This window comes from Cuculus canorus, chromosome 1, assembly GCF_017976375.1.
Source record: "Cuculus canorus isolate bCucCan1 chromosome 1, bCucCan1.pri, whole genome shotgun sequence".
Lineage (NCBI taxonomy): Eukaryota > Metazoa > Chordata > Aves > Cuculiformes > Cuculidae > Cuculus > Cuculus canorus.
The window spans coordinates 148,333,965-148,355,321 of record NC_071401.1 but is presented as its reverse complement, the minus strand read 5'-3'; the positions used below and the strand labels follow the sequence as shown (position 1 = coordinate 148,355,321).

Below are 21,357 nucleotides of genomic sequence, written 5' to 3'. Positions count from 1 at the left end.
ATAAATTAGCTGGATGGGAAACCAATCACAAACTGGTTTTTACTTTGGAAAGCCAAAACTTTACATTATGTTTCCATTCTTAGATGTACATGCATACACACAAAACAAAGGCACATAGTCATGCTTCCATTACTAATAAAGCAGCTGACATGATGGTTCTATAACCAGAAAAAAAAATAAAATCAGACTTTTCAACACTAAAAATGCTTAATATATTTTTATATAGCAAAAAAAAAAAAAGTAACTTGAGATAAAAAAATATAAAACATTACTGTTCTACTCCAAAATAAACTTGCTATGATATATCTCACAGTGAAAGTCCAACCTTAAAAACTACAGTGGTATCTTGTGCTGCTTTAGAGATTAAGGCATAGTGGCTTATTTTACCTGCATAAGTACATACTTGTATGCACTGTAGAGGAAAAAAAATACCAGGAAAGGATAATACTTACTTTACACCATTCTTCCTAGATTTAAATTTTACTAGTTCTTATTCCTCATGCTAGCGAAACTATGAAATATTCCATTTCTCTAAGACAGCATTCAAAACCATAACATTGAGACTACTTCCCTCCCTTTTAAGAAGATACACATCTCTACAAAGCAAATAACACTAAAGCAAATTAAAGCCTTCTAGAGGGAACCCCCACCATGTGGCTGGATGACAAGCGCACATGCAAATACTTCTGCAAAGCTGTAAACAGTCTCTTTGTAATCAAGATCACATATGTACAAGTTCATTCCCCTTATATAAAGTACATATGATTTCCCAGGTAAGCATAAAATCTCTTCCCTTAAACACCAAAGTCAAGAAATATCTTTAAAACACACTATTACACTTTTTCAAGAGCAAGTCATTACATCCTTCTGCCAAATACATACGGTTTAATACAGCACAGACTAAAAGATATCCACACAGAAACATTTGCTATGACTGATAATGACTAACTGACACATGCTGATCTGCTTCTAGAAGAAACATGTAAGTATCTGAGTAAGAATGGAATTTATTATATGAATAATATGGCCCTCCAGAACAAAAACATTAACCGTTGAAGCACTTGCTTTTTGTCTTAGTGCAGCTATAACAAAGACAGACCCAGGACACTTGATGCTTTTTTTTCCTGTAACCGTTTCCACCCGACACATTATTTACATTGCTGTAATGCAGGGAGAGTGCTTTGTTTCAACTTTACATACTGATATTACAAGAACGCTAAGGGATCAACATTAAAAACGGGAGATGCACCCTTTGTTAGGAGATACTCTTATCAGACAGATAACAGCAGCAGCTCTGGCATGTTCCGGTGATAAAATGTTTTACAAAGCTGAGCAATGTATGGAAGGACAGCCAAGAAGGCTTCAGAATTAAACCATCCTAAAACTAACAGCTCACGTTATGATTAGGCTACAGCCTTGGTTTAAACCTGCCTACCCTGTACGTTTGTGCAGAAAAGCTTCTGAAGCACAATTAATGCAGTTTTATTTCACTGAGCTCAAGTTTTTTTCTTCAAATCAAGCCAATTTTCACCCTTAGGCTGTGAGGACAGCATTACCAACCTCAAATTATTTGTCCCAACTATTCATTATTATGCCAGCATTAATACCGACATTAGCACGAATCTATGCAAACAGATCTAATTTTGCTTGCTAGGATGCAAAAGCTGTCTCTCCAAGGCTGGGGGAAAAGCAGAACTGCAAACGCTGCTCCGACACTAGGCTCTGATAAGCATTGCTTTTTATTGCTTGACAGTTGCTCACAGACTCAAAAGTAGTTGACCTGATAACTACTAGAAAGATTCCTGGTTTCATTTTTAAAACAATCCAATATATTTTTAATAGTTTATGCCTTATAGACTCTGCATTAAAGAAGTGTGTTCCGTTCCCACTAAAAGTGTCAGAAGACATCGACTGGTGTTCTCTCTCACAAGCCTACTCACTCCTAAATTCTTAAGCTACCAAAACCATGCCACTTTAAATAACAAAAGTAAAGAGCAAACCTCTCTCACCATGCTCATTTACCACCACTAGGAAAAAAAAAAAAGTTTTCCCTGTATTTCTTTAAGGTCACTCCACAAATGGTTGGGGGGTTGATGGTGTTTTGTTTTGTTCAGGTTTTTTAAACATTTCTCATTACTATACTTTTTTCTTAAAGTTAAAAGATTTTCTTAAAGTTTTAAAGTTTAGTCCTACATGAATCTACCAGTTCTTTGCTCACTGTACAAACAGTATCAAAGCTTTCCACATAGCTCTAAAAGGGCTGGAAGTGGCAAACTAAGATATGGTAGGAAAATAATTCTGAGTAGCAATTCTGGATGATTCTCAGTGAAATCAGCCATAACCTGGACAACTACTGAAGCATTTTAAAAAAAACCTTCAAAGTTCAAAGGAATCCTAATGGTGGGTTTACATATCCATTTTGAAGAACGGCAAAAAATAGAGTTCCACAGGACCAAGAGGTATACACCAATCCAAGTTGATAATTACATAAAAACAAGTGCTTCGAAGTACTATAAAGGTAACCCACTGACGACTTTCAAGTGTTTCAGGAACTTATGAACTCTGCAAGACAGCAGCATCGAAGTGCTTTATGCAAAGAAGACATACAGATACAGATAGAGAAAATAAAGTTCTGAGTGCACTATGCTCCAGAGTTTCAGACATTAATCTTTATGGCTCTTCAGTTTTCTTTCTATCTGAAAGGACCCATCAGAATAAAAAAGGGAAGACAAAAAAAAAAGGAAAGAAAAAAAAGAGGAAAGGAAAAAAGAATAATTTAGGAATCAGGAAATGCCAGTCTGTTTGCATTTAACACTGCCATAAATACTTTAATTCCTTGAACCCTTCCTATGTTCTCAAACACTACACTGAAGTAGGTTTTTTTTTTCTTCTCCTCCAGCTTCTTTCACTGAAGACTTCCAAAACAAAGTGATATAAAATGAAGCTTTAGAATATACATCTGTATAAAACCATTTCTTCAAAAAGTAGAAGTTACAGTGTATCACCTACAAAATCCCAGGCAAAGTGAGTAATAAGAGGAAGCACAGACTCTGCTGAGGTGCAGACAGCTTGGAGAGGCTACGTTTAACCCCTTAAACTCCAGAAGGGAGAGAGATACTGTCACTCCTGGGTGCCACTGAAGGTTACATCCAACACAGGGTTTAAGAGAGTCAAACGAAAAATAAAACACAGCACTGATAAATCAATAATAATAAAGGAATAAGTCAATAACAAGAGAAATGGGAAAAAAAAAAATTAAATTGCACGAGACAAGGGAAAGACCAGCTCCTGGAGCGTGCAGGTTTTTCCTCGGCTCCTCCTCTTCTGCCAGGGGTCACCAAGATGTTGGAAAACACGGAACAACTCCTGGGAGGCAGTGAACCCCCGTGTCACACCCGAGGGCGCCAGGAGAGCTGCCCCACTCACACACACACCCCGACTGTCACCGACCCCCGGCAGCCTCGGCCCCCACCCCCTCGCTCCCTCTTCCCAGGACACGACAACTACACGGCTCCTGAAAGAAGGGAAAAAAAGCCCAAACCCGAAAGGCACCTGCGCCGCCCATGGGGCAAGGGAAGGGGTAGGGGACGGGGGAAGGGGACGGGGCAAGGGAAGGGGGCAGGGGAAGGGGTGTAACCACACAGCGCCGCACTGACCTCCCCGAACTGCAGCGCGGAGACGATCATGAGGACGAGCCCGCCGAGGCAGAGGCAGGGCCCGTACCGGTGCGACAGGCAGGTGTAGGTCTGTCGCTGCAGGAGCTTGAGCAGCATGGCCCGCCGGCGGGGGCTCGGCCGCCCCGCGCTGCCCCGCGCCCAGCGCCCGCCCCGCTTCCGGCAGCGCCGCGGCGCCACCTGCCGGCGGGCGGGGGAGGGGCGGGGCGGGGGCGGGGCCTCTCGCAGGCGTGCAGAAGCTTTGACCCATTAGGTTTGGGTTGGCAGGGACCTTAAAGCCCATCCAGTTCCAACCCCATCCAACCTGACCTTGAACGCCTCCGGGGATGGGGCAGCCACAGCTTCCCTGGGCAGACTCTGCTAGTGCTTCACCACCCTCATTGTGAAGTAATTCCTGCTTATGTCTAGTCTAACTCTGCCCCTCTCCAGTTTATACCCATTGCCCCTCATCCTATCACTAGAAGTCTTTATGAATAGCCCCTCTCCAGCTTTCCCGTAGCCCCTTCAGGTATTGGAAGGTCGCTATAAGGTCTCCTTGGAGCCTTCTCTTCTCCAGGCTGAACAACCCCAGCTCTCTCAGCCTGTCCTCGTATGGGAGGTGCTCCAGCCCTTTGATCACTTTTGTAGCCCTCCTCTTGACCCACTCCAACAGCTCCATATCCTTCTCATGTGGAGGATTCCAGAACTGGACACAATACTCCAGATGAGGTCTCACAAGAGAGGACTAGAGGGGCAGGATCCCCTCCCTCTCCCTGCTGGCCACGCTTCCTTCGATGCAGCCCAGGACACAGTTGGCCTTCTGGGCTGTGAGTGCACATTGCCGGCTCACGTCAAGCTTTTCATCCATCAGCACCCCCAAGTCCTTTTCTGCAGGGCTGCTCTCAATCACATCATCCCTCAACCTGTACTGAAATCGGAGATTGCCGCAGCCTAAGTGTAGGACCTTGTACTTGGTCTTGTTGAACCTCGTGTGGCTTTCCGATACCCCTTTCAGGTACTGGAAGGTCATGATAAGGTCTTCTTGGAGCCTTCTCTTCTCCAGGCTGAACAACCCCAACTCTCTCAGATTGAATCAATGACCGGAGTTGGAAGGGACAGGTCTCAGCCTCTGCTGTCCCCAGCTCCTTTGGGTTATTCCTCTGCCTTCCCAAACAGCCCAATGCCAGAAGGCAATAAGGGATCAGACTGTAGGATTCTTTATTTCTTTGACCTTGAGTGCCCAAGGCTTCGAGCCGTGTCACTAGCCTCAAGTTGTGCCAGGGGAGGTTTAGATTGGATATTAGAAAACATGTCTTTGCCAAAAGAGCTGTGAAGCATTTAAAGAGGCTGCCCAGGGAAGTGGTGGAGCCTCCTTCCCTGGAGGTGTTCAAAAAGGGTGTAGATGTAGCACTTTGGGACATGGTTTAGTAGACACAGTGGTGTTGGGCTGAGGGTTGGACTGGATGATCTTAGAGGTCTTTTTTCAACATTAATGATTCCATGATAACGATGTGGACCTTCCAGAGGTGGCAGATTGTCCCTGAAATTTCTTGAGAAATCATCCAGATGAAGAAGTCTGGGTCCCAAACTGTGTTTGCAGCAAGTGGGCCACAAAATGTGCCACATCCTATGCATCAGCAGTGCTTTGCTGACAATGGTCCCCCAGGCCTTTGAAAACCAGGAATGAAAAATTACACGTTTCATTTCATTGTCACGATCATACTCGTGACTCTTCCCTCATTACCTGTAGAATAAAATTTAAATGTTTTGGTGTGTAATGTCCTAGGTGATCTTCTTGATACTACATACGCACAAGACATTTTCTGTGCACATGTAAACACCTCTCCAGCTGTGTCCAGCAGAGCTGCACAGTCCTGTCGTGATTCCTGATATGCTGCAAAGAAATTTGCTTTCCCTATCTAATAAGGATTGGAAGGACTCTTGGTTATCATAAGAATACAGTAGGGTTACATGCTGAGATTTCATTAAAGCACTTCCATGAATGTGAAGTGCGGGGATACGTTCATGAACAGGAAACCACTAGCCAGAAGAAAGTTGTACATGGAGTTCTTCAAGAACAGTTCTTGAGGGAAAAACATGATAACAAGAAACTAATTGCAGGTCGCTAGCTGACAGCAAACTCCACAAGTCCTTAATCTGCATCAGTTTGGTTTCTGCCGTGGAGTTCAGCTATCAGATAGTTCAGATACTGCTGGTATCACCACTCTCAAAAGTTTTATCAGGCAGGAGCATGTCTGGTTACCAAAGCAAAATAAAGTGGCGTCGTAGGCCCTCATGAGGCCAAGGATGGTAGCACCTATATCTGGTATTCCTTTATCCCTGCATTGAAAGGTTGTCTTCCACATATTTGTAACAACTGGATGCAGTAAGTTTTCTGAGTAACAGTCATCACCCACGAGTTCTTGTTTTTCCCTGTGTAAAGAAACAATGCCTGACAATTTCCAGAAGTTTGTCCTAGTATATTGACATATTTTTGCTGTGAGAGGACTGCACCTGATGTTACTTCTTTAAGAAGTTTCCAAGAGTGCATGGCTCTTTGGCACAGCTCTCCCAGTCCACTGAGCCATACTTCTATTTACCTTTCTGGTGTCACAATGTTTTTCCTTTCTTCATGGGCTATGGAATAGGATGGCAAATTCACTAGGGGCTACCTTCAGAGTCTCAGAGTCCAACACACAGAGCTAAGTTCCACCTCCTTAAGTGTTATCAGCTTGATTATACTTATTTTGGCCCTTCATGATAACCCGGCCCTCCAGTTTTCGTACGCAAAAGCTTCTAGCTAAGCTTTAATCACAGCCAACACTTTCTCCTAACACATGCCGTCTAATTCTTTCATATATTTTCACCAATGTGCCAAAGAACTACCCTGCAGGAATACAATCTTTAGATATTTTCTGGTACTTCCCACTGCACTATTATTATTGAACTATTACTACTGAATGGGAACATTTCTTTACCACTGCCTACAGCACCATGGCTGCAGTACTGGTGATGACCTGGTATTCCAAGTCCACACACTGAGGTTTCCATTGAGAACTGAGGTATATCATTTATGCAGATTATGAAAACAAAACCATTAGTTCTGGTCAATAATACGGCATAAATGCAGATATGGCCTAAATATGCTGAAGATACAAAGATGAGAGATATAACACCAAAGTAAATCAGAAAATTAGTCAGGGAAAATTGAATTACTTCAAAGCCTGGACTAACAATCAGACCAAAGTGTGGGATGGTACATTGATAGAGACTAATAAATACTTCTATATAAGACCAATGCAATAAAGCCATTAAAATTCACATGATCTTTACATGATTTTGTAAGTTATCAGCCAAAGTACTCCATTAGATATAGAGATGTAAAAAGCTACTATGCAAATCACGATGGGACTATATCTGTCCTTGCTTGTAGAATACTCATGTTCAAGGAATATATATTTAAATTGAAACAGATGCCCGAAAAGGAAGAACCAGATCCTGCCTTCTGAGAAGACACTAAAAGATTTAGGCTTGTTCACATCACAGGGATGAAGGTCAGATGTTTATTTAAAACTAAAACAAACAAAAAAAACAAAACAACAAAAAAACCCCAACCAAACAGAAAAAAAGCAGAGACAAACAGGTTTTGGAACATATTTGAAATAGAAATAGCAGGAATACTTATCAAGCCTTGAGAGACAGCTTAGCAAGCTTGTGACAGGAGACAGAACCCTGTACTCAAAAATTTCCCCTATATTCTCATTTTGCCATGGGCTCATGCACTGTTGCCATCTTCAGTCCAACAAATGTTTAAGTATCCCATGTGACACAGAAAGGATGGATGAAAACAAGGCCGCCCTCAACCTCCTAATTAACTACAAGTTGCAGGGTACACATAGTAGATGCAGATTCAAATCCTATTTGAGCTAATCTGAATCCAAGTTGCTTAGATCCTTCTATGTCTGTCACTAGAAATTCTTTCCAAGTTCAAAACCAGATCAGGGACCTCACATCACTTTGAAGCTAGCTTTGTGAGCATCGTTCAGGCCAAATTCTTCTTTTATATTTTATCTAACACATTCCTTAGGCAGCTGTACAGGTAAGTACGTAGCTATTTTATGCAAGAATGGTATATTTAACTTTCTTCATTTTTCCCCAGCCACTGTACAGGCAGATGAACCTAGATATTCATCTTGGAGCAAATAATTCCACTAGGTGACAGGACATCTAAAAATTAGATGCTGCTGTTGGGATCAAACACGTACTTAAGGACCTTGCCAAATCACTATCCGTATAAACCACTGGGCTCTTGGAATAATCTGCCTAATTCTACTTGTATTGACTTTAAGATGTACATAGCAGCATGTAAAGCAAAAGCATGCTTTCTGCCAAATACGAAGTAATCTAAATAAGCAGTTGAATAATTATAAAAACACTTGATCATGATTTTCTACAAATTGCCTCCGCAGACACTTTCTATCTCTTAGATCTCAGAAAGCTCTCTGAATTTTAGATAGTTTTCTTACTACAGTTAGAATATTTTTCAAAGAGGGGGTAAAAGCTACTTTAAAAAGGAAAGTAATACCTACTTCCTTTAAATGGGACTGGAGATATCCTGTAATGTTCAAAGGCTTGAGGACAGCAGGAGTTGCTACTACTTTTCTTCATGTGTACCCTGTGAAAACAGCAATCACCCACACTGTTCCTTCCTTAGAAAAGCTGAACTATCATTTACTCTTTCCAAATCTTTTGCATAGTAGTTTACTAGGAAGGGAGAAGAGTAAGAGATAAATATTCAAGCCAATAATATAATCATCTTTTGTTGAAGCAGAAGAGCAGAAACAATCAACTGAGCATCTCAAGTTTCTCTGTTAGCCAAGAATAATATTCACTGCATACTCATTGAATCTTACTTTATAGCAAAGAAAATTAACATCCTCGTAGGCTTCCACTGTACAGTCTCTTTCACAAACATGAATTAATCTTGTAGCACTTCTGTGAAGGAAATATTACTGAGCAATATGGCAAAGACAAAATTCAGCAAGTTTCATGCCTGCTTCCACTTTAAGACTGATTTTTCACGGTACAAGAGCTAACTGATAGCACTCTGAAGGCTCAGAAGTTCACTTTTATGGACTGTGGTTTTATTTGTGAACTCTCAAAACTTCCAAGCATTCAGAGGTGTCTCAAGTCAGGCAAGCAAAAGCAAAGAACTTAGAAGTCATGACTCGCTTGTGGAAAGTTTGTTTGAAGCGACTCAGCTATAATCATAGAAGAGTTTTGCAGCAGAGGCGGGGCCTATTTATATTTGCTTGTTACAATTATGCAGCCATCATTTCTATTTCTGCCCTATTTGCACAAAATATTCTAAGAATCATAGAATCATAGAATAGTTAGGGTTGGAAGGGAACTTAACGACCATCTAGTTCCAACGCCCCTGCCATAGGCAGGGACATCCCACTAAATCAGGCTGCCCAAGGCGCCATCCAACCTGGCCTTGAGCTTTTCAAAAAATCTAGAAGTTCTTCTGCACAGCTGGGAACAGGTTCACTCCATGCACTGAAAGATGAAGAGGGGGGAAAAACAGCCAATTATTTCACCACTCTTGAGTTGCACAATGCTCAGAAGGAATAAAGTCCTCAAAAGCTTTTATAAAACTGTCTAAATTCCTATTGATTTTAGTGCAATCTAGAGGCACTCCTAAAAGTCTGTTGCATAATTACCCTTGTGCATCTGGTCCAAATGGTCTCTTTTCAGTAACATTTAAGAAAAAAATGTAGTGAAAACAGTTTTGTTAGTATAAATATAATCCAGAAATCCTCCTAATTTGTACTTGTTTGTCAGCACCTACCATCGAAAGTACATCTCTATATTATGCAAGAATGGCATGCATAATTTTCCAAGGTATCTTTTTCCTGTTTAGTGGAAGATGAATAATAGCGAAGGTTTGCCAGTGTGGACTGCAGGGCAGGTTGCATGAGCTTCTGGTAGGAAGCATGCGAGTTGACAGTCTACAGCAAAAGCTGTGTTGCCAGATCTTCACAACTAACATGATCATTAGCAACTGCTTTAAGACTAGCTGAGTTGCAGCATGATAGCTGAGCAGGTGGGCAGCCCCTCTCTGCAGATCTCGCCCGTTTCTTCCCAGACAAAGCCTATCAAAGGTTTCTCTGCTACTCTTCCATGTTCTTATTCTGTATAAATGCACTCTTCAGGACCAGCTCCTCTAAGAATTTATGTATCTTCTGTGCACCTAGGAGCCAACAGAGACTTTGTAGAGGGCTAGGCCCTAAACGGTAGTCAAAACAGGCTGGTGTGCTTGTCAGGATTTTGAAGAGTTGTGTTAGAACTTTCTATGGAAAGAAAATTGGAGGCAATAGGGCCTTCTAGGACTCCTTTCCCCACCTCTCCACCTCCCAAAAATCAATATCTGATTGCCAATATCTATGTGTCTGAAATATTAAGCAGTAGCCTTAGGTATCAGTGAATTCGGTAGCACCACTATCCCTCAAATACAGTAATTAAATCACATTAGTAATTCAGAACACAAAAGAGTAAAAAACAGTGACTGAGCAGTGTTCTATCCTTCAAAAAATGATCTCATTTTGACTCACCATTTGTAGAGATATTAGCCTTTGATTAGACTCAATCCTACTGACATTACCTCTAAAATAGAGAATGAATATAAATGATCAGTTTCTGAAAGATGATGTTAGACCTTGACATTATGTCTCGTAATGGATTATCTCTAGATCAGTCTGGAGTAATTTTAGCCTTATGAGAAAATGCATTCTGGTTACGTGCTGCTAATAAATGTTTTCACTTAACACTGCAGCAAAAGTAGAAATTTGAAAATCGTGTTTGGTGCTTCAGTGTGTCACTAGTTTTGAAAATCCTCAAGTGTTTGGCTCCTAACCCTCTGGATAGGTATGCAGGAAGCATTTTTGACTTTTTACTTGAAAATTTCGTTGTTAGAAAGTAGAGTCCTTGGTTTTGCTTCAGAGCCCATTTGTTTACAGGAAAAACCTTTTTATTATCTCTTAAACAGCAATCAGTCATCCTACCCTTTCCACTTCTTTTTTGTTTGTGCAGATACTAGAAAGGATATTTATAGTAAGCTGAAGAGTATAGCCAGTAAATATGATGTATAACTAAAGAAAAAAAAGGAGAACAGAAACAGAAGAAAAAGCAGTGAGTGGAGAGCAAAGGATTGTCACTTTGAAAATCTCTGAAAGTGAGCATCCAGATGAGGCTGAGGCAGCATGTTCATCTGGCACCAAAATCAAATTTTCAAAGCATGATATTCACCAACATCTAATTCTGAAAGACCCCCATTATTTTCTGAGCACTTCAAACTAAAATGATGAATGCCTGCAGAGAGCCAGAAGAAAACTTTGAAACTTTGCAGATAGCTGTACAATGTACTTGTGGTTAAATTAGTGGGCAAGTTGGCCTGATCCAGTTACTCTGCAGAACGTGAATTGCTCTGTGCCCTGTGGAAGAAGGGATAAAGAGCCATTAAATACTGAAATTAACTAAATTAATCAGGGAGTTAGGCTCCAGCATATTTAGAACAGAACAGAGCAGAACGAAATAGAATATTACATTTCAGTGGAAAAGGACACACAACAATCATCTAGTCCAACTGCCTGACCGCTTTAGGGCCAACCATAAGTTAAAGCATGTTATTAAGGGCATTGTCCAAATGCCTTGTAAACACTGACAGGCTTGAGGCATCAACCATCTCTCTAGGAAGCCTTTGAGGTGCCATCTCTCTAGGAAGTTCCAGTGTTTGACCACCTTCCCAGAAAAGAAATGCTTCCTAATGTCCAGACTAAACCTCTGCTGGCGCAGTGTTGAACCATTCTCACATGTCTTATGACTGAGTACCAGGGAGAAGAGCTCAGCACCTCCCTCTCTACTACCCCTCCCCGGGAAGCTGTAGAGAGCGATGAGGTCACCCCTCAGCCTCCTTCTCTCCAAACTAGACAAATCCAACATGTTCAGCCACTCCTCACAGTACGTGCCTTCCAGCCCTTTCATCAGCTTTGTGGCCTTCTCTGGGTCTACTTGAAGGCCTTAAGATCTTTCAGAACTGCACACAGTGTTCAAGGTGAAGCCACACCAATGCTGAATACAGCAGAATAACCACCTCTTTTGGCTGGCTGGTTAGGCTGTGTTTGATGCACCCCAAGATGTAGTTTATCCTCGTGGATGCTGGGGCACATTGCTGACTCACGTTGAACCCATTGGCCACCAGCACCTCCGGATCCTTTTCTGCAGGACTGCTCTTCAGCCCCTCCTCTCCCAATTTATACTTGTGCCCGGCATTACTTTGTCCCAAGTGCAGAAACTGGAATTGGAATTTTTGGTTTGGGGTTTTTTTTGATAGCAAGCCCTTACTTTTTTAAGGCATATACTCCTAGTAACAGGCAATGACAATTTAAATACTTATGATCAAATCATATCTGTGTGTCTGTTTCCAAAGTCCGTAACAGAGTGGATTAAAGTGTCCCCTCGCCATCATTTAATATGTATTGTATGTTTAAAATTATATAGTATATAAATATAATCTTAATTTTTAATAATTAAATTTATCATGCTTTTGAAAAATATACAGTTAAAATTCATTATCCTTGATATTCAACTATGACTTGAGAATCAAACTGAATCGAATCAAATTGACTCAAATAGAATAGACCAGACCAGACCAACCAGACCAGAATTTCTCAGAGTAAATTCTGGTTCTCTGAATATTTTGATTATTCTAAAGAGTGAAAAGCTATTATTTTGTATTTTAACTCTAAAACAGACTGTATGGATTTGATGGTTAGAGCAGGGTAGTCTTTTAAATCCACTCGGCAGAATACTTAGAAAAAAAATGGAAGTGCCTGCAGTGATTAGCAGTGGTCAGGAAGACTTTGTGGCTGTGTCAAATGGCATCTACTTTTTACATGATAGTGGTAAGACGGAGACTCAGAACATTAGAATAGCATTTAATTTTGGTTAGTTAGCTCTCAGTCTTCTGATATAGATCACAGTATCAAAAGGATTAAATAAATACAGGCCCTGTTTGGGATGAATAATTTCCTTTTTTTGCTTGGAAATACACTTTCTGTGTCTAAAAATGCTTAAAAGACTATAAAGAGAGTAGAGTGGAAATAATTACTTGAGGATCTTCTTGGAAAGTCCTGTTAACTGTTGTTCTTGATGTCTATTTTATTTCAGAACACAATAAGAATTCATTATGAATCCTTTGTTTTCATGTGACTACAGTGTATTACCCTCTTATCCCCAGAAAAACTGGACTTAGAAAAGCTGGCACAGAAAAGACACATGTATAGGTCACAATCTTTCCTCTTGGACTCACTGTGTTTCTCCAGCTTTTCTGCAATCCAACATTCCTCATTCAAACAGGAAGTAGTGATGCTTTGCTCCCACAGGCTATCACAGTGCTCATGGCCAGGGTATAAAGATGAACAATTGCTTTTGCCATATGATAATGACTTTACTGCACTTTTACTGAACAAGAACAATCTTTTTGCATTTATTCTATATTATTTGTGGTCTTTTCAGAGCTGCTATACAGCAGAAACCTAGAACTAGAAGGACTAGCAACCTTCCAATACCTGAAAGAGGCCTACAAGAAAGCTCGAGAGGGACTGTTCACAAAGGCTTGTAGTGAACTGGAACAGGTTGCCCAGGGAAGTTGTGGCTGCCCCATTCCTGCCCCATCCCTGGGAGTGTTCAAGGCCAGGCTGGATGGGGCCTTGGGTAGCCTAATCTAGTGGAAGGTGTCCATGGCCATGGCAGGGAGGGTTGGAACTGGATTATCTTTAAGGTCCCTTCCAACCCAAACTATTCTATGATTTTATGATTCTATGATTGGCAAAGGGCAAAAAATAATAGAAAACACAGTTTGTTAAAACTGAAAGAGCAAAATTGGGCAAAATATTTAGGTTTTGTAAAATTACATTTTAGTAAGTAAATCTATATGCTACATTTATATTACATTGAATCAACATAAAGAGATTTTGTAATACTACCCCAAAACCCATTTAGCTGCTCTCTGTGGCCTTGTTATATCTTAGTGTCAGCTGTGACCAGGCGCGAAAGAAGGAAGTTTAGGAAAGGAGAAAACAATAAGGCAGACTGCAATGTGCAAAGCCTGTTATAACAGGAAAAAATAGTTGAATGCCCTGTATTCAGGTGGTCGAGTCGCCTTCCCTGGAGGTGTTTAAGGAACGGGTGGATGAAGTGCTTAGGGACATGGTTTAGGGAGTGTTAGGAATGGTTGGACTCGATGATCCAATGGGTCCTTTCCAACCTTGTGATTCTGTGATTCTGTGATTCTGTGATTTAGCAATATGCTGTGGTAGAAGCAGACAAACCAACATCAGTATATTATTCTGCAAAACTAGTCTAACATTTTTCGGCAGTGGGTACTCCCTATTTCCAGGAGCTTTTTACGCTGAAGAACATCATTAGCCACTTCTGATGTTGAGAAAAAGACATTTTTGATAGCTTTTCCTAGGATTGATCAAAATCTCTCAGTTTAGACTGATTCCTTTAATCTCTTTGCATCCTAATTGGGCTCAAGGTCATGAATTTCATTACTTCCTTTTCCTGTTCAGCAAGCAACTTACTCTCAGTTATTGTGTTCCACTAAGAAAACTGCAAAGGTACTTCTATCAGATGGCGAGGCCACATCAAAAGCTACCATTTTGCTTTGAATGATTGCCTTTTCCCTAAAAATGTGCTCTTTAAATATGTAACTCCAAAATTATAAAAATACTAAAGCAAAATTCACCCACTAACTGCTTCAGCATGTTGACTACCTCATTTAAAGTGAGGGAGAACAAAGTCACTGCAGAATGGTCCATTTGCAGCTAAAGAATCTCTTTCTTGCCCATTATAGCCCACACCAGTCTACAGCTCATGCATTCTGGAAACAAAGATTTCTCCCACCAAACCTTTTCTTTTGAAAAACATCTCCTGAAAAGAAAGTAAAAATAGAGAGTAGAAGAGATAAAAATGCACATTTTGAGAGCTAATCTTCTCTAGGAATTCTTTTCAGATCTCAGCATTATCAGGAGATAATGATACAAATCCATCCCGCAGCACAGAAAGCTCTTATCCTTTTTTGGAGAGAAAGCTACACAATTTCAACCCAGTAATTACCTCTCTTTACTCTTAAGGCACTCATCAATATTTTTGACTTGCCCGCTCTTTTTGACAGCTGAGACATCTTTATCTATAATCTAGTTAGACATTTGGTTAGACGTCATAGCCTAGCTAATATAGAGGGAACCAAAGCAAACTGAGCAAACTAAACTATCTTTTCTCTTTAACAGTAGCACCTGACAGCTACTTTGTAACTATAATAAATCACATTACTTGCCAGACCTATTAACGTAATGCCATGAATGTCCTCACAGATACTGTAAGTTGTTATTATTGCCATTCTGAATCTCACATCAGAAGTGAGAATAGCTTACACGTGATTTTGTTCCTGAGAGGTTACAAACATTTGGTGCTTGACCAAAGAGAAGGGGAGGAGATACCACAAACCAGCCAGAACCCTTCACACAGTAATCTGCAGATTACAGGTAGTGTGTTTGATTCTTTCTGTAAATGTCCTTCTGGAACAACCTGTGGCTAGCAACGGTTTCCTTCTTTCCAGCCAACACCCATCTTCAACACACCAGTGCCCAGCTGCTGCACAGCTGTCACACCCTCCCTGCCCTCATTTCATCATAAACTGCTTTTCTCTATGCAAATTCTTCCTATTCTCTCACACTTTATTTCCTGGAAAGATCTAGTTCTGTTTACGAGCAGTTGTAAGTCTGTGAATTCCGAAGGGTATGTCATAATAGTGCAGCTTGTTACATGCATACAAACAAGTAATCTCCGAGTGCATAAACTGCAGACTTTATGGGGGTTTTATATTCTAAATATAATCTCCTCAGGATTATTAGGGTTTTTTTTCGGTTTTGCTTTACTGGAAACACTTCCAAGTTTAAAGAAAGGGTAAAAGTGCTAGGAGAACAGTGAAGTAAAAGGCCAAAATAAAATTGTATTTTCAGTTTTAAGGGTTTGAATGCCTGTGTATGACAGCCAAAGGAAGCTTGGGAGTTACCCTTTACTCATCTTTAAAAAATACATGTGATGTAAGACAAAAATCACTTGGCTTTGCTGTAGAGTTTGCTAAAGGATTGGCAGGTGTTAGTAAAAATATTTAAGCATTCCATTCATGGATCAAGGCTGTTTTTAACTAGTGCTTGCATATAGCAAAATAGCAGGTTTTAAGAAAAAAGTGAAATACTTAACCTCTTTTTTGCTCTTGTTTCAGACTTTCATTACATGTCCTCCTCCATCTTGTCTTCCATCTTCCATCAAGGTCTTTACGAAATCAGGGAAGTAAGAGCTACCCCAAATATTCTGCACATGATCTGTCTGAACACCATGAAGAAGTATTAAAGACCAACCCCTCCTTCGAGGAGAAGAAGTTCTCTAAGTAGGTCTTTCATGTTCCATATCACTTTATAAAAAGTGAGTTTGGAATTACACATTCCACTTCCTTGTTTTGTTTAGATCTCTTTCAAAATCAGTCTAAATTAAGCTATGCTGTTCCTCCATACCTCTAAACAGCTTTCTTGTAAACACAATTCTCAGCAGGGAGCAATTTAAGTGCATGAAATATGACAGAGGAAAGGCTGAAGCAAACCAGTAACAGGACCATGCTGTTACAAGAAACACCATTGTAGTGCCTGTCACAGCTTGTCTAAGGAAACCAGGACTACTTTATCAGCTTGCCCCAGTCTCCATTGTTTAAATACCAGAATGAATTTACCAGAAAAACAGTGTCTACATGTGAAAGATACATACCAGAGAAGTCAAGTGTGCAAGTAATCTGTCTAGATTTAAAAGATAATATTCAATATTCTTCTTATCAATGATCAATGAGGTGCTCACATCTCTAGAAAATGTGATTGCCTCACTATTACTTCAGTTCCTGAGCCTTCAAACCAGTTCTTCTTCGAAACTTGTTTTTAGCTACCTGTGTTTTCTGTTAGAAAGAGGATGCCTGTCAATGGCGAATAAATATATTTTTCATTAGCAGTTGAAAAAGTCCATGGAACACATGTCCACAGAGCAGCAGAAATGCATTCAAGTGATGAGTGCTGGAGTGGAGGGGGTTGATCAGTTACAGGTATGGACCATAAGTAGAGCAGAATAGGAAAAACATATGTTTAAAAATCAATGTACAACCTTTCTCAAATTGGAGGTGCCAAGGCAAAATTTATTCTAGGACACAGTGTTTTAAAAACTGAAGAGCGCTATGTAGGTGACATAACAAAACAATGAGCTTTTTGCATGACACCTTGCACACAAGACCTCTTTATGCCCCTTAGCTAACTGAAATTAAGTGACTTTCCTCAGAAGGTAATGTCATAAAGAAAAGAGTCGCAAATAAGAAATATGAAATCTATGGACACCAGATTGTGAATACAATAGAAGAAAAGTGGTGATACAAGTGCCACCAACATACCTTATTTTAGATCTCTTCCATGACTACTTCCTTTTCCTTCCTATGTTTTCAAGTCACTGACATGGATGTTATTATTTAAACATTTTGACACATCTTTTTTTCCAATTACTGTAATATGATATTGCACTGACAAGAATAAATTTGTATCAAAGCTTTAAATATGTAGAAAGTAGTCTAATCACTTTGTTAAACAACAGAATCATAGAATAGTTTGGATTGTAAAGGGCCTTTAAAGACCATCTAGTCCAAACCCCCAGCCATACATAGGGACATATTTCACTAGACCTGGTTGCTAAAAACCCCCTCCAACCTGACCTGGGAACACTTCCAAGGATGGGACATCCACAACTTCTCTGGGCAACCTGTTTTGGTGCCTCACCACCCTCCTAGTAAAGTATTTCTTCCTTATATCCAATCTAAACCTACCCTCTTTTGGAAACGATGATCTTCAAGGTCTTTTCCAACCTAAACAATTCAGTCTCTCCGTGACTCAGTTTAAAAACAGTATCTCTTGTCCTCTCACTACCAGACTCGGTAAAAAGTCTCTCTCCATCTTTCTTATAAGCCTCCTTTAAGTACTGAAAGGCCATAATACAATTTCCCTGGACCCTTCTCTTCTCCAGGCTGAAAAGCCTCAACTGTCTCAGCCTTTCTTCACAAAAGATGTGTTCCAGCCCTGTGACCATTTTTGCAGCCCTCCTCTAGACTCGCTCCAACAGGTCTATGACTTTCTTGTATTGAAGACTCCAGAGCTGGACACAGTACTCCAGGTACTACTACTCAACAGAGCAGAGTAGAGGGGCAGAATCACATCCCTTGAGCTGCTGGCCACGTTTGTTTTAATGCAGGCCGAGATACAATTTGCTTTCTGGGCAGTGAGCACACGTTGCAGGTTCCTGTCTAATTTTTGAACTATGAAAATCCAGTGAAACTACATTAAAATCCAGAGTTATTTTATATTTTTATACTGCCGGTGTTTTGGTATAATTTTTCCAAAGCACAATAAATCAAAATACATACACCTTCTTCGAGATACCACACTAATATTCTCAAGTCTGGCAAATACAATGACTTCCCCCAAGTTTGTGAGTAACCTGTATTTGTTATTTGTTGCAGCTCCTAATGATCTTTTCAAGAAAAGGAAACAAATACTAAAAGCATACAAAAATACATTAAAGAGCACCACTCAAATGATATGTTGTTACTGACTACCTCCTACAATAAAAGCATAAAGAAACATCACATGAGCTGTAATAAATGTTTACATAGCAACAGAGTGCCTTTGCTAGTGATCGCCAAACAATAAGTCACCACTTGCTTGAGCCAAAGACATGTCTTTTTCTTTCGCTCCAAACAATGTCCAGCCACTGTAAAAAGTCATGTGAAGAATTTAAATACTCAACTCTCACTTAAGAGTCAGTTATTTACTACTTACAAAACTACAGTTAGTATAATGTGATTTTGCAGAATGGTGTATGAAACTTTTTTCCAATAATGTCACTTAAATTTTGATGCAGTAAATAAAGTGAGCTATCCTCCTTGTACAAGGAACTAACGTGACTACTATGTTATTGAAAAAAAATGTCAAGTTCTACTTCTACAAATAGAGTGAAAATCAATACATTCCTGCAGTCCGTTTATTTACCAAACAGACTAGACACTGTGCCTGTACAGCATTTCTTCTGATTCTTCAAGGGGTAAAAAACCAATACCCTTTACTGAGGGGTAATTAAATAAAAAGTTTTACATCAGCATATATTAAGAAAGCTCAAATATAAATTTTGTTTCATTATTCTTGCATCTCTAACTTAAAAAGAAAGAAACTCTTCCTTTCAGCCAGGTATTTATGCCACTGAAAATTACTAGAAGACAGATTACCTAAGGAAATATTAAGTATGAATCTGTGGTTTGTCTTTTCTGTTCTTCAAAGCCTCATTTCTCTATACCTAAAATGCCTCTTTTTCAGAGTGATACAGAAGAATTAGCCAATATATGATGGGCTTTATTATTTTTTTAAAAGTGCTTAAATGAATTATTGGTGAATTATTAGACAAATTATATGCGAGAATGTGAGCAACATGCTACTGCCAAAAGACATACAGTGTAGAGTACCTGTGGTCTTAGCAGTAGAATAATTTTGTGTGATTACTTTTTTTGTACTTACACCAATGTACAGTGTCTCAAGTCCTTTTATTAAATGTCCATTGTGCTTTGGAATATCTTCAAAGGTATGCAAAGTACTCACTTTCTAACTCACTACGCTTCTGCCACTGGGAATGTGTACTGAAGGTAGCAACACAAGACTCACAATAAATTTTCAAGGAGATGACAGGAGACAGGCAGAGTGTGCACATATTCGCCTTGTTTTCAGAATGATGGCCATGCATTTGCATGTTAGTTTGTAAGGCAGATAAACATGAACAGTCAAATAAACAGAAACAACCTTAGGATCATAGAATTGTTTAGGTTGGAAAAGACCTCTAAGATCATCATGACCAACTGTCAGCCCAACACCATCATTCCTACTAAAACATATCCCAGAGTGCCACATGTACACGTTTGGAACACTTCTAGGGATGGTGATGCCACCACTTCTCCAGGCAGCCTGTTCTGACTCTTCACCGCTTTTTCAGTAAATAAATTTTTCCTAATATGCAGTCTAAAACTCCCCTGACACAACCTGAGGCCATTTCCTCTCATCCTACTACTACTTACTTGGGAGAACAGGCCAGCCAACATCCACCTTACTGCAACCTCCTTTCAGGGAGCTGTAGAGCAATAAAGTCTCCCCTCAGCCTCCTCTTCTCCAGACTAAATGGCCCCAGTTTCCTAAGCTGCTCCTCCTAAGACTTGTTCTCCAGACCCTAAGTTGGGTCTGGAGAATGATCAGTTGGATCATTGAGTCCAACTGCAAACCCAACAATGGCAAGTTCACCACTAAAACATAAGCCTAACTATCACATGTACATGGCTTTTAAATACCTCCAGGGATGGTCATTCAGCCACTTCCCTGGGTAACTTTTACGTGCCTTCCCATCTCCTCAGTCATGACATTTTCTGGGGTATTCTCTCGTCAGCTTGCCTGTTAAATCATAGTGACAAGAACCTTGGTGAAACTCCAGACTTTGTTCCAGCACAATTCAGTTTTCATTTCATAGAATAAAAAAACAGTTTGGGTTGGAAGAGATCTTAAAGACCATCTAGTTTCACTCCCCTGCCATGGGCAGGACACATCCCTCTAGATCAGGCTGCCCAAGACCCCACCCAACCTGGCCTTGAATACCTCCAGGGATGGGGCATCCACAATTTCCCTGGGCAACCTGTGCCAGTGCCACACCACCCTCATAGTGAAGAAATTCTTCCTTATGTCTGGCCTAAATCTGCCCCTCTCCAGTTTATACTCATTGCCCCTCATCCTGTCACTACAAGCCTTTGTAAACAGTTCCTCTCCAGCTTTCTTGTAGGTATTCTTGTAGTATTCCAGACACTCCCCAGGCTGCCCAATCTTGTGGAGCTGATGAACACTGCAGAAGGAGGGTGAGATCCATCCTTCTCACAAGGCAGCAGCCAGCCTGCAAAGCCCACAGCAATAAGAGCAAATGATGGATGCATCTGTAGCCTTTTTACTTTTTTGCTTTTCTCTTCATCAATGATATTGACAGTGAGATTTAGTGCACCCTCAGCAAGTTTGTGGATGACACCAAGCTGAGTGATGCAATTGCCACAGTGGAAGGATTGGATGTCATCCATAGCGACCTGGACAGGCTGGGAAGTGGGCCTGTGAGAACATCATGAGGTTCAACAAGGCCGAGTGCGAGGTCCTACATCTTGGTCAGGGCAATCCCCGATCTCAGTACAGAGTGGGGTATGATGTGATTGAGAGCTGCTCTGTGGAGAAGGACTTGGGGGTGCTGGTCCATTCTTGACATGAGCCGGCAATGTGCACTCGCAGCCCAGAAGGCCAACTGTGTCCTGGGCTGCACCAAAAGAAGTGTGGCCAGCAGGTCAAGGGAGGGGATTCTGCCCCTCTATTCCTCTCTTGTGAGACCTCATCTGAAGTATTGTGTCCAGTTCCGGAATCTTCAACATAAGAAGGATGTGGAACTGTTGGAATGGGTCCAGAGGAAGGCTACAAAAGTGATCAAAGGGCTG

The 21,357-nt window shown here is 40.5% G+C and overlaps 1 protein-coding gene across 3 annotated transcripts in view; it reads right to left on the bottom strand.

Annotated features, from left to right (window-relative positions):
* The window catches only part of GNPTAB (N-acetylglucosamine-1-phosphate transferase subunits alpha and beta), a 43,361-nt gene extending 39,518 nt beyond the window's left edge, over nucleotides 1-3,843 (bottom strand). For 2 of the 3 annotated variants that reach the window (XM_054056448.1, XM_054056447.1), the window contains exon 1: nucleotides 3,657-3,842. In XM_054056448.1, coding sequence (XP_053912423.1) covers nucleotides 3,657-3,773 — 117 coding nt within the window. In that variant the 5' untranslated portion in view covers nucleotides 3,774-3,842. Of the gene's footprint in view, nucleotides 1-3,656 lie in introns of all 3 variants that reach the window. The other variant, XR_008448207.1, reaches the window with a different exon arrangement.
* Between the last annotated feature and the right edge of the window lie 17,514 nt (nucleotides 3,844-21,357).